General features: G+C 43.4%; 1 protein-coding gene across 2 annotated transcripts; it reads left to right on the top strand.

Moving 5' to 3' along the window:
* Positions 1-5,040: 5,040 nt before the first annotated feature.
* On the top strand, positions 5,041-13,221 carry get4 (guided entry of tail-anchored proteins factor 4). Of its 2 annotated transcripts, none has more exons than XM_056297156.1 (9): positions 5,041-5,194; positions 5,804-5,882; positions 6,215-6,296; positions 8,220-8,369; positions 9,342-9,480; positions 10,093-10,233; positions 10,354-10,429; positions 10,609-10,681; positions 11,101-13,221. In XM_056297156.1, exons 1-9 carry the CDS (start codon positions 5,052-5,054, stop codon positions 11,187-11,189), a joined length of 972 nt encoding a protein of 323 aa, XP_056153131.1. In that variant the 5' UTR covers positions 5,041-5,051; the 3' UTR covers positions 11,190-13,221. The 2 variants fall into 2 exon arrangements, with proteins under 2 accessions (XP_056153131.1, XP_056153132.1); XM_056297157.1 differs by lacking the exon at positions 5,041-5,194 and adding an exon at positions 5,482-5,708.
* Positions 13,222-14,672: the final 1,451 nt, after the last annotated feature.

Genomic DNA, 14,672 nt, shown 5'->3' with positions numbered 1-14,672 from the left:
AATGTTTTTCACCACTGTAATGATATGACTGTAGTTTTGAGACCAAACTTGAGTTATGGTAATCAGAACTCCGGGGGAATGTGTACTTTATGCTGATAGTTTGTAAATAGGGGAATGTATACTTTATGCGAATAGTTTGTAAATATATATATATATAAATATATATTATCAGTGTTGTTCATAAATGTGTATATCCTGCTATTTTATTTTTTAAGGGAACTTTAGCTCGAATAGATTGCACTCACTGCTGCATTCAACCACACTTGGAGCTTGCCCCTTCTGACTGCATTAAAACCGATGTGCATATTTTTTATTGTAAGCAAACGTTGTACAAATAGAATTGAACCTGCAAGTGCCCTGTTTAACTTTGAATATTTATTTGTATGTCTTAGAGTTATTCAAGAATTAGTGTATTATATTTTTCTATAGCATTCTCAGACTGTAAATTGTCTTGGGACCTTTTTTTTTTTTATTTATACATTGTATTTTTTATTTAAGAGATTGTGATTTTAAGATGTTCCAATAAAGCTCTCTAACATTTGAGAGAACGGTTCTCGTGATTTCTGCAGGCTGTTTCGAGTCTGGCGTCAGCGGACCCTTTCACCTCAAACGAGGTGTCTGTTGGTCATTTGCGGTGCAGTGCAAAGTGACTTGTTACCCCGCAGGTGTAAATGGGACTGGTTCCAGTAGGACGCAGGTTGCTGCTGAGCCCAGACGCAACAAAACTGCTGTAAAGGGAACTGCCCGCTTGATAACGCCAATGACACCCGGTTTCTCGCTTTCTACAGAACCAGTCAGTTATAAAAAGTTGCCCACTTGAATTACTGACTGAAACACTCGGAAAAGATTGTGTACATTTCAGTGACTGAAAATATACATGTCTAAAGAGAGCACAACTGTCTTCAGAAACACACTGCCAGGGGCCTTGCTGCATAATCGTGTAATCAGCCAACAGGTTGCAAGTTTTAATTACTTTTATTGTCAATTTTAGATAAGTTGTCTATACTGAAATTTTTATATTCATAATTAAAAAAGTGGTTGTGGCTTTGTTACGGCACGCGAGAGGGGGCGTTTAATGTGATTTGGCATTGAAAATTATACTCTTCATCCTATTCAGTTGAGGATTCACTATCATTTCTTGAAAGTATCTACTCATATATTTTCAGAATGTGTGTGTGTGTGTGGTGTTAGTTAGTGTAGATAGCGGGACCCAAAACTAAAGCCCTTATGATCCTAATTCTTTTTGGAGGTGGTAGGTATTGTCTCAGAGAGTACGGGAAAAATCCCAGAAAATTAAAATTATGCATAATTATGCATGAATATGCAAAATATGCATTTTTCTAAAAATGGCTAAAAACCAATTTTCTCGGCATTTCAGATGATTCTGAGCATCTTTGATTTTTTCACCTATATAAAAAAAAAATTCTGGGACTTACAAATGTTTTGGCATTATGCAAAATATGCATTTTTGCAAAAATGCACTTATGATCCTAATTTTTTTTGGAGGTGGTAGGTATTGTTCCAGAGAGGACCAGAAAAATAGTAGAACATTAAAATATAATTATAATAATTATGCATAATTATGCATTTTCTAAAAATGGCTAAAAAACACTTTTCTCGGCATTTCAGACGATTCAGAGCATTTGGGGGGAGGGAGTTGGAGTGGGGGGGGGTTTAGGGGCAGGGGGAAGGCGGTTAGCTGGCAGGATGAAGAGGAGGAAGATTTAGACGGGTGGATAACCAAACCGCTACACTGTAGCGGGGTTCTTCTAGTTAGACATTATATTCCTAAAATGGGTTTGGCATGTGAAGAAATGTGTGATTCTGAGGTCAGAATGAAGGGATTGGATGAAGCAATAAAGCAAATGACAGCAGGTGAAGCTCCTGGTCAAGCTGGTTTAACCTCAAACTTTTGTACATTTTTCTGGGGAGATATAGAAGAACTGTTATCTGATGCCCTAAAAGAACACATTGAAAACAATAATTTAATGTCGACCGTGAAACAAGCTATTGTTACTTTGTTACCTAAACCTGGTAAGGACAAAAGATGTATTGATAACCTGACACCAACAACTTTTATATTGACTGTGGATTACAAATTGATTATGCATGTTACTGCCAATCGGAGGAGGCGCTAGTGCAGCGACCAGGACAAACACCCACATCCGGCTGCCCACCCCCAGACACACCCAACTGTGTCTGTGGGGTCACCCGACCAAGCCGGAGGTAACACGGGGGTTCGAACCGGTGATCCCTGTGTTGGTAGGCAACGGGATAGACCCCTATGCTACCCGGATGCCAACAGCCTGATTATTATGGATAGCAATTCGTCCACAGATCTAGATGTATTAATGCCAGGCCACCATTCTGAGCCTGCATGAACGACTTAATACATTTTAAGAAAGCACTGATTTCTGAGTAGGCCTCCATCCCTTTATCTTATTATTATTGTTTTCCCTTATTTTTATTGTTTTGTGAAATTTGAAGGAATGAATGAATGATGATTTCTTTCACACATGTAAATAAGCAGGGTGTAACATTGCCAATAATCTGAAGTGATCAACAAATCCACACATCAAACTCAGGGGACAAATCTCCGTATACATCAGATTATTTGTTACGTGTTCGAAAGGGAGTAGGAGGAAGTGCACACTTATTTCTTCCTACCCCTTATCGCCTACTCTTAAGTTAATTCAGCTACTATACATTACAAAAGAAAAATATGTAACAAAAAAATGATAAAAAATATATACATATTAAAGTGAAAGAGGTCAAGAGGATCTGCAAGGCAGCACAGTGGTTGCCTCACAGTAAGAAGGTCCTGGGTTTGAGCCCCGGGGTAGTCCAACCTTGGGGGTCATCCCGGGTCGTCCTCTGTGTGGAGTTTGCATGTTCTCCCCGTGTCTGTGTGGGTTTCCTCCCACAGTCCAAAGACATGTAGGTCAGGTGAATCGGCCGTACTAAGTTGTCCCTAGGTGTGTGTGTGTGTGTGTGTGTGTGTGTGTGTGTGTGTGTGTGTGTGTGTGGGCCCTGTGATGGCCCGGCGGCCTGTCCAGGGCGTCTCCCCGCCTGCCGCCCAGTGACTGCTGGGATAGGCTCCAGCATCCCTGCGACCCTGAGAGCAGGATGAGCGGTTTGGATAATGGATGGAAGGAAGATATATATTAAGATATGTCTTAATGTTCCGCTCCTCATGTGTTGAGCACTCTTACCAACACCACTGATGGCTTCCGGAGAAAAATAAAACGCTATATAGTAACAACCCAGATATCTCTCGGTGTCGTATGAAGGAAAATGAAAGGAAAAACAATGTAAGTGGGAACGTTTGGAGAGAAGTAAAACTTTAACGGTCATCACAACTCTTCATCGTCCCCATATCTCTTGAAAATCAGTGCTCTGGACTTCTTCCTGAACAGCGTAATGTTTGTACTTTGTGTGAGGGCCATGCTCACACTGTTCCACAACTTTACCCCACATACTGAGATGCCCACCCTCTTCGGAGCTGTTCGAACACATCAATTCTTGAAGTTTAATTCCCCTCTCAAATTATATTCCCCCTCTCTGAGAATACTTTTGTATATCACTTGATAGTAGATTGCTTCTTGCTTTGAACATTATTTGTGCTGTGTTAAATTCTACTAAATCCCTCAGCAAGGCACTTGACTTTAAAAATAGCTTGTTGGTGTGTTCGCGATATCCTACATTATTAACTGTCCTTATGGCTCTTTTTTGTAGTGTACATCATGGTTGTACGTTGGTTTTGTAGGTGTGACCCCATACCGCCACACAGTAGATCAGATGTGGTCAAATAAATGAGCAATACAGAGTGTGCAATGATTTATGATCCAGCATGTGTCTTGCTTCTCCCATGACTGCAATGCTCCTTGCCAGTTTTGCTCGCACATGTGTTATGTGAGGCTTCCAGCAGATGTTGTGGTCTAGTATCAGACCTAAGAATTTAGTTTCATATACTCTTTCTAGTTGGATATTGTCTATCACTACTTTTACTTCGGTATTTAAGAAGTGATTTCCAAACAACATAAACTTTGCTTGTCCAGATTTAAGGACAACCTGTTTTTGTCAAACCACCATTTTAATTTCTCCATTTCTATTGTGGTCACCTCCAAAAGCTGCTGTAGATTCTCAGACCAGAACAAAAAATATATTCATGGCATCAGCAAATAAAACAAATTTCCATATTTTTGGTATCTTGCAAATATCATTCAAGTGCAGAATGAACGGTTTTGGACTTGAAACCGACCCCTGGGGTACACCACAAGTAATAGCCATGCATGACGATTTTTGTTCACCTATCATTACAAACTGCCCCCTGTTACTTAAATAGCTTCTTAGCCAATTCTGCACCACCCCTCTGATACCACACCTTTCCAATTTGTCAATTAATCTGTTGTGATCAATTGTGTCAAAGGCTTTTTTAAAAAAATATTTACAATTAAAAAAATTGTAATAGCTCAGTCTGAGTTGTTCTATTCGTTGACTTGCTATTGTTATTGTAACCGGTTACTTTCTTGCCCGGTGCGGGATTCGATACGGTGTGTAGTACACTCGTATCGAATCCCGCACCGGGCAAGAAAATAACCGGTTACATTGGTGGCAGCGGTGGGATCCGGAAGTATGCAGATCCGGAAGTGTGCAGATCCTCAGAAGTCTCTTCGGAGCGCGGGAAGAACAAAGCGCGACGGCGCGCTTCCGGGGAGGGTGACGACTGTAAACTACTAATAAGACCCGTTAGCCCCCTAGCTAACGGGTCTGACCCTTTAGCCGAGCGTTCAGGGATGTCGCCTTGTGGTGCAGTACACCCGTATCGAATCCCGCACCGGGCAAGGCAATAACCGGTTAAACTAGTTTATTTGAGAAGACGCGAGGTTTATTTTGTTTGTTTGTTTTTAAGTCAACAGACGTTGTGATTCACTCGCCATTCCAGTTGGTGGCGGTAATGCACTAAGTCGCCGTTTGCCAACTGCCAGTGAATCCAAAGAAGAAGAAGGTCTCGGTATTTGGCTGAGCAGAAAGGTGCTGCCGAACAAAAAATGATGTCGGAGCAGGAGGGTCTGCGGTGCTCCAGCGCAAGGAACCGCGGCGGAGTCCAGAGGGTCGAGGGCAAACTGCGAGCCAGCGTGGAGAAAGGAGATTACTATGAGGCACATCAAATGTATAGGACCTTGTTTTTTAGGTGAGCGTTGTGCCGCTTGTCCCGTTGAATCATCAAGTTGGCTCAGAGGCCTGCCTGTTCGAGATCATTCTGCTTGTCAACTCCGCGTCCGCCGCTCCTCGTGTGCGATTGGCGCGTCTGTGCCGCGGGCCCGCCCACACGTCTCGCCTCGCGTGTGTGATTGGGCGGCTGTGTGCGTCAATCTCAAAAGTGATAAAACGAATTCCCTAGCCGTAGCTCGCTACTTGGTTTAGCAAGAAACTGTATGCGTGAAGGGTCAAACTCGCGATTAGACGTCAGGCGGCCAGTGCGGGGGGAGTACACGTACTGGTCCTCTGTTCAAGATCTCCGAAAGACGTTTTGTCTGTCGTCTGACGACGCGTAATGTGCAAATGTATTAATTCCATTATCCGGTTTGTTTGTTGCTATCTGGCGATAAAAGAGCTGATGCGAGTGCCGCCCAGCACCACTAACCCGTACGTGGGATGGCCAACGTTCTGGAGCAGCGCCGCGGTCTCCACCTAAGTGATGTGTCGTATGAGCAACTAATTGGTCTTAAGTTAATCTAAGCAGCGTATATTCAGCCCACATGCTGTGCCTTCTGATGCTGACGAAAGTGTCCTCAAACAGGTATATGTCACAGAGCAAACATGCTGAGGCCAGGGAGCTGATGTACAATGGCGCACTACTGTTCTTCAGCTATAACCAGGTACATGCTAGATTGCCTAGTCACATGTGTTCCTCTGTTGTTGGTGGGGTCACACAGGTAAGACAGCTGAAACGGCTGCAGCGTTATTCAAGATGAGCCTTGTTTTAAGAGCTGTGTGCATCAATTACCAATGCTTAGCTTTAATGACTGACATGGGGGTTGCAGATCAATAATGTAGAATTTGTCTGACTATGCATGTAATGCACTTGACTGCCCATTGATTAATGCCTTCATGCAGTGCTTTGATTTGATTCGAGAAACTAGCCTTACGTGGATTGCAGATGGTTGTAGAAATGGCAATAACAAGTTGTTGATGGTTCTTCTTTCCGCAGCAAAACAGTGCAGCAGACCTGTCTATGCTAGTACTAGAGTCTTTGGAGAAATCTGAGACAAAAGTGGAGGATGACATATTAGGTGAGTGGTCACCGGAATGTTTGCGGGTGAAACTGTGTATTTCTCTGCTTCTCTTTCTGTCTCTTTTTTTTTGTTGCTTCTAACCGAATTGGGGGGGTCGGTATTGAATGCAGAATCCTAAAGGTTCACATTGGTTTGCTCATAGGTTTAGGTGAAATGGTCCAATAAGTAGTAGAACAACAGTATGATCTTGTGCAACTCATTGTCTGTTCTTTGCTCAAAGTACTCTGGGAGGCAAGAATAATAAGTATGAATTTCATTTGACTTTTTAGTGGCACTTGGTTTTTATATTGACATTAGTTATCGAAAATTCTTTAGTTTCATTAGCCATGTATTCAAGTAAGGCAACATTAAAATACCAGCTTTGATGGAGTCTAGTTTGATCTTTCACATGTAGAACGCGAGAAGGGCATAGGCATGCATTTGGACTAGTTATACACCGATCAGCCAAAACATTAAAAATGCTGACATGTGAAGTGAATAACATTATTTCATTACAATGGCACGTCAAGAGGTGGGCTATATTAGGCAGCAAAGTAAACAGTCAGTTATTGAAGTTGATGTGTTGCAGGCAGGAAAAATGGGCAAGCGTAAGGATTTGAGTGACTTTGACAAGGACCAAAATGTGATGGCTAGACAACTGGGTCAGAGCATCTCCAAAATGGCAGGTCTTGTGTGGTGTTCCCGTACCCACCAAAAGTGGTCCAAAGAAGGACAACAGGTGAACCGGCAACAGGGTCATGGGCGCCCAACGCTCATTGATGTGTATGGGGAGTGAAGGCTAACCCGTCTGGTCTGATACCACAGAAGAGCTACTGTAGCTCAAATTGCTGAAAAAGTTAATGCTGGCTATGATTGACAGGTGTCGGAACACACAGTGCATCACAGCTTGCTGTGTATGGGGCTGCATAGCCACTGGTCTGAGTGCCTACGATGACCCCTGTCCACTGCCGAAAGAAACTACAATGGTCACATGAGCATCAGAACTGGACCATGGAGCAATGGGAGAAGGTGGCCTTGTCTGATGAATCACTTTTTCTTTTACGTCATGTGGATGGCTGAGTGTGTGTGTGTCATTTACCTGGGGAAGAGGTGGCATCAGGATCCATTGTGGGAAGAAGAGAAGCTGGTGGAAGCAGAAGAATTCTCTGGGCAGTGTTCCGCTGGGAAACCCTGGGTCCTGGCATTCGTGTGGATGTTACTTTGACACGTACCACCTACCTAAACATTGTTGCAGACCAAGTACACCCCTTCATGGCAACAGTATCCCCTGATGGCAGTGGCCTCAGGTGGTTTTAACGTTTTGGCTGATCAGTGTGTACACAGCTAGTATATGATGGAGATGCTGATTGAAAATATTTTCTCCCAGTTGTCATTTGCTCAAATTAATTAATGATCAGTCTTTTTGAGGCTCAATTGCTTTACTTAAGAAACACTTACTCCATCCGTGAATATAAAACATGTAACAAAATCAAGATATGGTTGGAAGGGGGGCAGCATTGTTTTCTGCAGATTTAATGTCTGGCTCATGCCCATTGACGAGCAATTGCCTTATTTAACTTACAGAAAATAATGAACCCTAAACATACTAATTATCTGACAGGCTTAGGTAGAAGTTCATAAGAGGTAGAAGTCTACTTGAGCTGCTTACAATTAATGATGTAAACAAACTAAAAAGAGTAAGTGAAACACAGTTGTATTTAGAAATGACAGTAGATCCATGTGTACACGGCTATATCTTGAATGCAATCTGTCCTCTCTTAGCCCTGCAGCTGAGAAGCCCTGAATGCTAGTACGTATTGTTTACACCCTTTATTGGTGTGACTGCAAAGTGATGACTATTCATGGGCTTGCACATTGTATGGTGTTTTCTTTGCTTGCACATGTAGGCCACTGACCTTGTGTGACCTTGTGTGTTGTCAGAGCACTTGGCCAAGCTGTTCAGCTTGATGGACCCCAACTCCCCAGAGAGAGTAGCATTTGTTTCCAGGGCCCTCAAGTGGTCCACGGGCGGCTCAGGCAAGCTCGGCCACCCCAAACTACACCAGCTACTGGCTGTCACCCTGTGGAAAGGTAATGTTATATTATTATTATTATTTTATTTGTTGTTAAAGACTTGACATCACCCTCAGTTCAGGTCCTAAATGCCATTTTGTTTCATATGTATAAAAAGAAAAAGTCTCAATTCTCTAAGTACTGATTCCCCTCCCCACCCACAGTTTGTTTGTTGTCTTGACCTGTTCTTCTCTGTTTGGAACAATGCAAGGCTTTTGTTCCCTGCTGTTTGGCGGACACTTTCAGTTTCTCAGGGAGCAAATTGTGTACAAATTGGCTGAATGTTGTGTGTGTGATGGTATGAAAGAATGTTTAGTCAACACGAAGTCCGACATCTCACAAAGTCGCAACTGTACATGTGCTTTTATCACTTTTGATCAGGGGATATCTATATTTTCTGAAGGATGTGTATTCATTTTATGTCAAACATCCCCTCATAATTTCCTTTATCAAATTGTCCAGATTTAGTATATACTGGCTTTCCAACAAAAATTGGGTTAATGCACAGAAATCAAAAATTGCATGCAAAAACCAGTTGCTGAGAAGACCGAGGAAGTAATGTTCTTGATACTCGAGCTCCTTATCGGCGTAAAAAGTTGTTTTTAGGTGTACTTAAGCCAGCATACAAATCAAACCAATCCAATTACAGTGGAAACATGAATTTCTGACACGGTATTTACACTTCATTTTTGGCACTCTTGAAGTGATGCTCAAGGGGCTTCATCTGCTTTGGAAGGGGTTGAACATGATAATTGGGAGTGGCGTTGATCTTTTTTTAAGATATAAATATTTAATTGATTAAGACTGATTTATAATTTACCATTTTGTAGTCCATGACTGTGACCATCATGAAAGTTTTTTTTCCCAGCTGCTTCTGCAAATGGAAATCAAAACGGATCAATGGAAGTTATCCATGTTGTGTTGGGCGCCCTGTTCAGGTTTGGACGTCCACCATTTTAACTGCTAACATATTTCAACCTCTGTGTGCAGAGCAGAACTACAGCGAGTCACGCTACCACTTCTTGCATTCATCTGACGGAGAGGGCTGTGCCCAGATGCTGGTGGAGTACTCAGCCTCCCGGGGCTTCCGTAGCGAGGTCGACATGTTTGTGGTGCAGGCCGTACTACAGTAAGTAAATCCTGGCTCTAGATCAAGGGTGCATCCCTGTCGATGTTGCTGCTGGATGCCAAGCTTAAATAAGGTATCTAGGATAAACTCCACTCTGCCGAAATCCAGTACCATGTACAGACTGTCATATAATATATTCCAAAAAGAATAAGCTTGATTTTGTCTTTTATCACTCACAGGAGGATGTTAAATCTCTAATCTAGAATAAATCTCTTATTTTTGTCCAGTGTAACCAAACTAAGAGTCCAAAGTATTGTTGTGGATCGAATTGTCCACCTCTGCTGTCAAAAAGTGTTTATTGGTGTGTTCCTGGCATGTCTGTCTGCAGTTGGACCAGTCCTCTCACTGTCAGAAGTGTCTTCAAATGTGTTTTGGATTTCTGTCTTCCTTAAGTGCTGCTCAGTGGTCGCCAGAAGACTACTATGGTTATAACGGGCAGCTCCCAGGAGTGTGTGCGTGAGGGGGTGTGAATGCTGGGTTTGCTCAACTCGGTCAACTTTCACTGGATAAATAAGAGATAATTTTGGGGAAAAAATTTAAATATTTATTTCTAGACTCACATGTCAGATACTCTCAACCACAAAACTAAGCTGTGTCTCCTGGCCCTTCCAGGTTCCTCTGCCTAAAAAACAAAAACAGTGCTTCTGTGGTGTTCAGCACGTACACGGAGAAGCACCCGTCAATAGAGAAAGGCCCTCCTTTTGTCCAGCCTCTCCTAAACTTCATCTGGTTTCTGCTGCTGGCGGTAGACGGGTAAGACACTTTTTTTTTTTTTTTTGTCTTTTGTTTTTCCTCAAACGGTTGTTTAGCACATGAATTCTGTTGAATGAAGTTCTGCGTAACTATAATGATGTCTTAATTCAACCTCCCCAGGGGTAAACTGACCGTTTTTACAGTGTTGTGTGAGCAGTATCAACCTTCTCTGAAGAGGGACCCTATGTATAATGAGGTGAGATCTACAATGTGGTCAGTTTCTTAGTCATGTTGTGGCCGCGTACGCCTGAAATACAAGTTAAATGCAGTTGTTCAATCCCTGCCACTGAAGGATTGTGTAAAATCAATGTCCTTTATGTCACTATCGTCCCCCTCTTGTCATTTGGACGTCTCCTTGGTTTCCCGGGCTGACAGTATCTCGACAGAATAGGACAACTCTTCTTTGGAGTGCCACCCAAACAGTCCTCATCATACGGCGGGTTGCTAGGTGAGTTCATGAGGCTTGCTTTAGTTATATCTGCCCTGCAAACATCTGGGTAGTTCATGTTTGGAGAGGATAAATTTGTGTCAGATATTCTTGGATTCCAACCCGCGTGGGATAAACAGGACATTGCTGTATATTGTGTTGCAGTTTTTGTAAAAAAAATAAAAATAAATACTCATTCCTAACCAAACTTGGGTATCTTACAAAGTCAGTTTTTGGCTTTACAGATAATATCCAGATAATAATCCAGCTGCACATTAAAAGTTTTTTTTAAAATATATATATATATATATATATATATATATATATATATATATATATATATGACCAACAGTCCATAGCAGAAATCGGCACATTTCAAAGCTCATCTTGAAAAGATAAATGTGTGTGTGTGTGTGTGTGTGTGTGTGTGTGTGTATCAGGTAATCTCCTGAACAGCCTGATGGGCTCAGGCGAGGAGGAGGAAGGTGAAGAAGCACAGGAGGACAGCAGCCCCATAGAGTTGGACTGAGAGTGAGCTGAAAAGGAATGGAAGTTGAGTGGAGGAGAGGATGACCCTCCCTCATCCACACTGTTCCGTGGGATGGGGTGGGGTCAGTGTCTCAGAAAGGCGTGCTGATACCCAGAATCCCGCCCCTTCCCACCCCAACCCTCGCCCCCTTGTAGCCCTGCCCAACCATCCATCCATCCATAGTCCAGAATGGCTATAAGGTCATCGAAAGCATCCCCCTCAGCACAGCCTGGACTGTTGGCGCCAACCTGCGAACTTTTCCCGTGTTTAATTATTCTAATTATAAAGTGTTATTATTTTTTTTTTAATTTTGGACATTTTCTCACCTACTCCTGTAGAGCTTTTGGTTTTAAAGAGATGACACATTGTTGTCGTAAATCTTTTTTTCCTGTCAGTCTTTCAGCTTTTCTCTCAGTTAAATGTCCGTTAACATCGGGTGCAATGAGGAAACGAAATAAATCAGGCTCCAGGGTGCCATTTAATTGCAGCGTATGATGTTATACTCCCGAAAAGACTCTGCCACCCGATGCAGGCCCTCAGGCCAAGGACCACCCGTTTTGTGTGGAGGACTTAGTGTCTCTATTCAGAACCGTTCAGCGAGGTGGTCATCGTTTTATATTGACACAAAACTATTGCAAACACTTGTAAACCATGTACAGATGTAGCCATTGCGAAGGGGTCCCACCTTTTATTGGCTGCTTACTGTAGGCTAAATTGCTGCAGCACTTCTCCATCTTCCTCAAGAAGAATTTTTTGTGGAAAAACAAGAAGTTTATAAGGAAGTGGTCTGGGAACTAGTTGGTGGACAGACTGAAAAGTGTTGTACGACAAGGTACAACAAACTCACTTCTTCTGTGTAACATACAAGATGTGCACATCTACCCGATCAGAGCATGAATACTTGTACAATGGCTACCACTGTAAATAACCAGTAATCTCCATGGTAAGTCAAAAGAGACCACTCCCGGTGCGCTTGTTCGGATTGTATATCATTTGTTTTTGTTTGTTAGGCATCTGAATACTGGTCATCGACCAATGAAAGCGGAGCGAAGTGATGCGTACAGGAAGAACTCGTGCTCACGGCCTGTTAATGAATTTGAATCGTGTTTTAGCAGGAGACGTAGCACCGCCACCGCCGCCGCCACCTTGACATGTACCCCGATGGAGAGCCAAACCTGCCTGCTACATACACACAGTTGCAGACTACTGATCAGAGCCTCGCCCTCACCCAGGGGGAGGGGGGGTCACTCTGAAAATGTCATGGGGGGGGGGGGGGGTCCGCTCATGACACACTACATTTCCCTCTGCAGCACAGCCCCCGTTTCACCTCTGAAAACGCATCCTGGTCATGAACTTTGGAGGGCCTCGACCATCGGTCTTTACTACCGTATGCTCTGGTGCCACCGTGCGTTCGATCACGTCAGTACCGACCAGATGGTGTGTTGCCCTTTTCTTGTACTCGTGTATTTATTTTGGGTGGGCGCATCAGACTGTGTTGACGAATGTATTGTACATGGCATGCTCGTTCAAATGCGTTCTGCTGTGTTTAATCTCGGCTGCCCCCCCCCCCCCCGAGTAATTTCATTCTGTTCCAAGCTGGACGCTGGCCTGGTTTCCCTCTGGTTAGCTGAAGTCCTCGGAAAACAGAGTTGAACACTAATTAAACGGCGTAATTGAACCTAACCAGCACAGATGTTTGTTGTCTCTCTGTCGAGCTCTTCCCGTGTTACCTGGTGTGGTACATGTCCGTCTGCAGGGTTAGCCATTGTACAAGTCCCACCCGTCGTCTTGATACCACACAATTAAATCAAATTGTGAAATTTTTGTCTGAAACCAATTACGGTGCCATTCCTTGAAACTCGGAACGCAAAGAAAGCAAAACTCAATTGCGTTTCCGTCATCTCTCCTGGAGAAAGAGGATAAAATACTGCCACTAGCCAAGCAAGTGACGCGTTTGTGTAATCTAAAGTGGGGCCTGTACAGTGGTGGCATCTGGATTTTTTGGGCTCATTAAAAAAATACGTTGGTTCAAGTTGCTCTGCTTATGTTCTTTCTCTACCCCCCCCCCACACTTTATTTTCTTAACTCAATCATTAACTTCCTTTCCCAGTATTGATTGTCAAAGAGGACAGAATTTTTCCAAATCTGTCAGAGAAATTACTTCTCCCACACAAACGGTGGGAGACTACGATAGACCGGAGGTCTTCTGACAAGCTGTGAAATGTCTGGGTTCAGTTCCTCATATGGGAACGGTGTGAAGCCTGGTCTGATTTCATCAGGTTTTACCCACAGAAGGCTAAATTATTCAGGATAGTGTTAAGTTTTGAATGCACACGCCCACTTCAGTGCTATTTAAGCTTACAACAGACATATTTAATTAACTATGTGTAGATGAGAGGCGGCTTTCATTCCAAAATAACTGAATAACCAACTTGATAGAAATCCACATGAAATGCAAAGGCTTTAGGTTAACCTTTACTCAAAGTAAAAAAAAATTTTTGAAAGCAAATGACTTCAGATGACTAACAGTGTCCCATAATGTGTTTTATCTGCAGGAAATGGTGTCTTTGTATTCATGTTTTGGAATGAGGCCACAGCTATTCCTCTGTTTCTGCAGATTGACACTAGCTGATGTAAACCACCTGCCTAATCTTGTGTAGGTCCCCCTCGTGCTGCCAAAACAGCTTTGACCCGTCGAGGCATGGACTCCACAAGGTGTCCTCTGGTATCTGGCACCAAGACGTTAGCAGCAGATCCTTTAAGTCCTGTAAGTTGTGAGGTGGGGCCTCCATGGATCGGACTTGTTTTTCCAGCACATCCCCCAGATGCTCGATGGGATTGAGATCCAGGGAATTTGTAGGCCAAGGCCACACCTTGAACTATTTGTTTCTCAAGCTGTTCCTGAACAATTTTTGCAGTGTGGCAGGGCACATTATCCTGCTGAAAGAGGCCGCTGCCGTCAGGGAATACCATGGCCATGAAGGGGAGTACCTGGTCTGCAACGATGTTTAGGTAAGTGGTATGTGTCAACATAACATCCACATGAATGCCAGGACCCAAGGCTTTCCAGCAGAACGTTGCCCAGAGCATCACATTGCCTCCACCAGCTTGCCTTCTTCCCACAGTGCATCCTGGTGCCATCTCTTCCCCAGGTAAACAGCGCACACACACCCGGCCGTCCACATGATGAAGAAAATGTGATACATCAGTTCAGACCACCGTCTTTCATTGCTTCATGGTCCAGTTTTGACACTCACGTGTCCATTGTAGGTGCTTTCGGTGGTGGACGGGTCATCATGGACACTGACCGGTCTGCAGCTATGCAGCCCCATACGCAGCAAGCTGTGATGCACTGTGTGCCCTAACGCCTGTCTATCATAGCCAGCATCAACTTTTCCAGCAATTTGAGCTACAGTAGTTCTTCTGTGAGATCGGACCAGACAGGTTAGCCTTCGTTCCCCACACGTATCAATGAGCCTTGGG

Source organism: Lampris incognitus, chromosome 17 (assembly GCF_029633865.1).
Source record: "Lampris incognitus isolate fLamInc1 chromosome 17, fLamInc1.hap2, whole genome shotgun sequence".
In the NCBI taxonomy this organism is placed as follows: domain Eukaryota; kingdom Metazoa; phylum Chordata; class Actinopteri; order Lampriformes; family Lampridae; genus Lampris; species Lampris incognitus.
The sequence above is the reverse complement of the archived record's forward strand: the minus strand, read 5'-3'. Positions and strand labels throughout refer to the sequence as shown.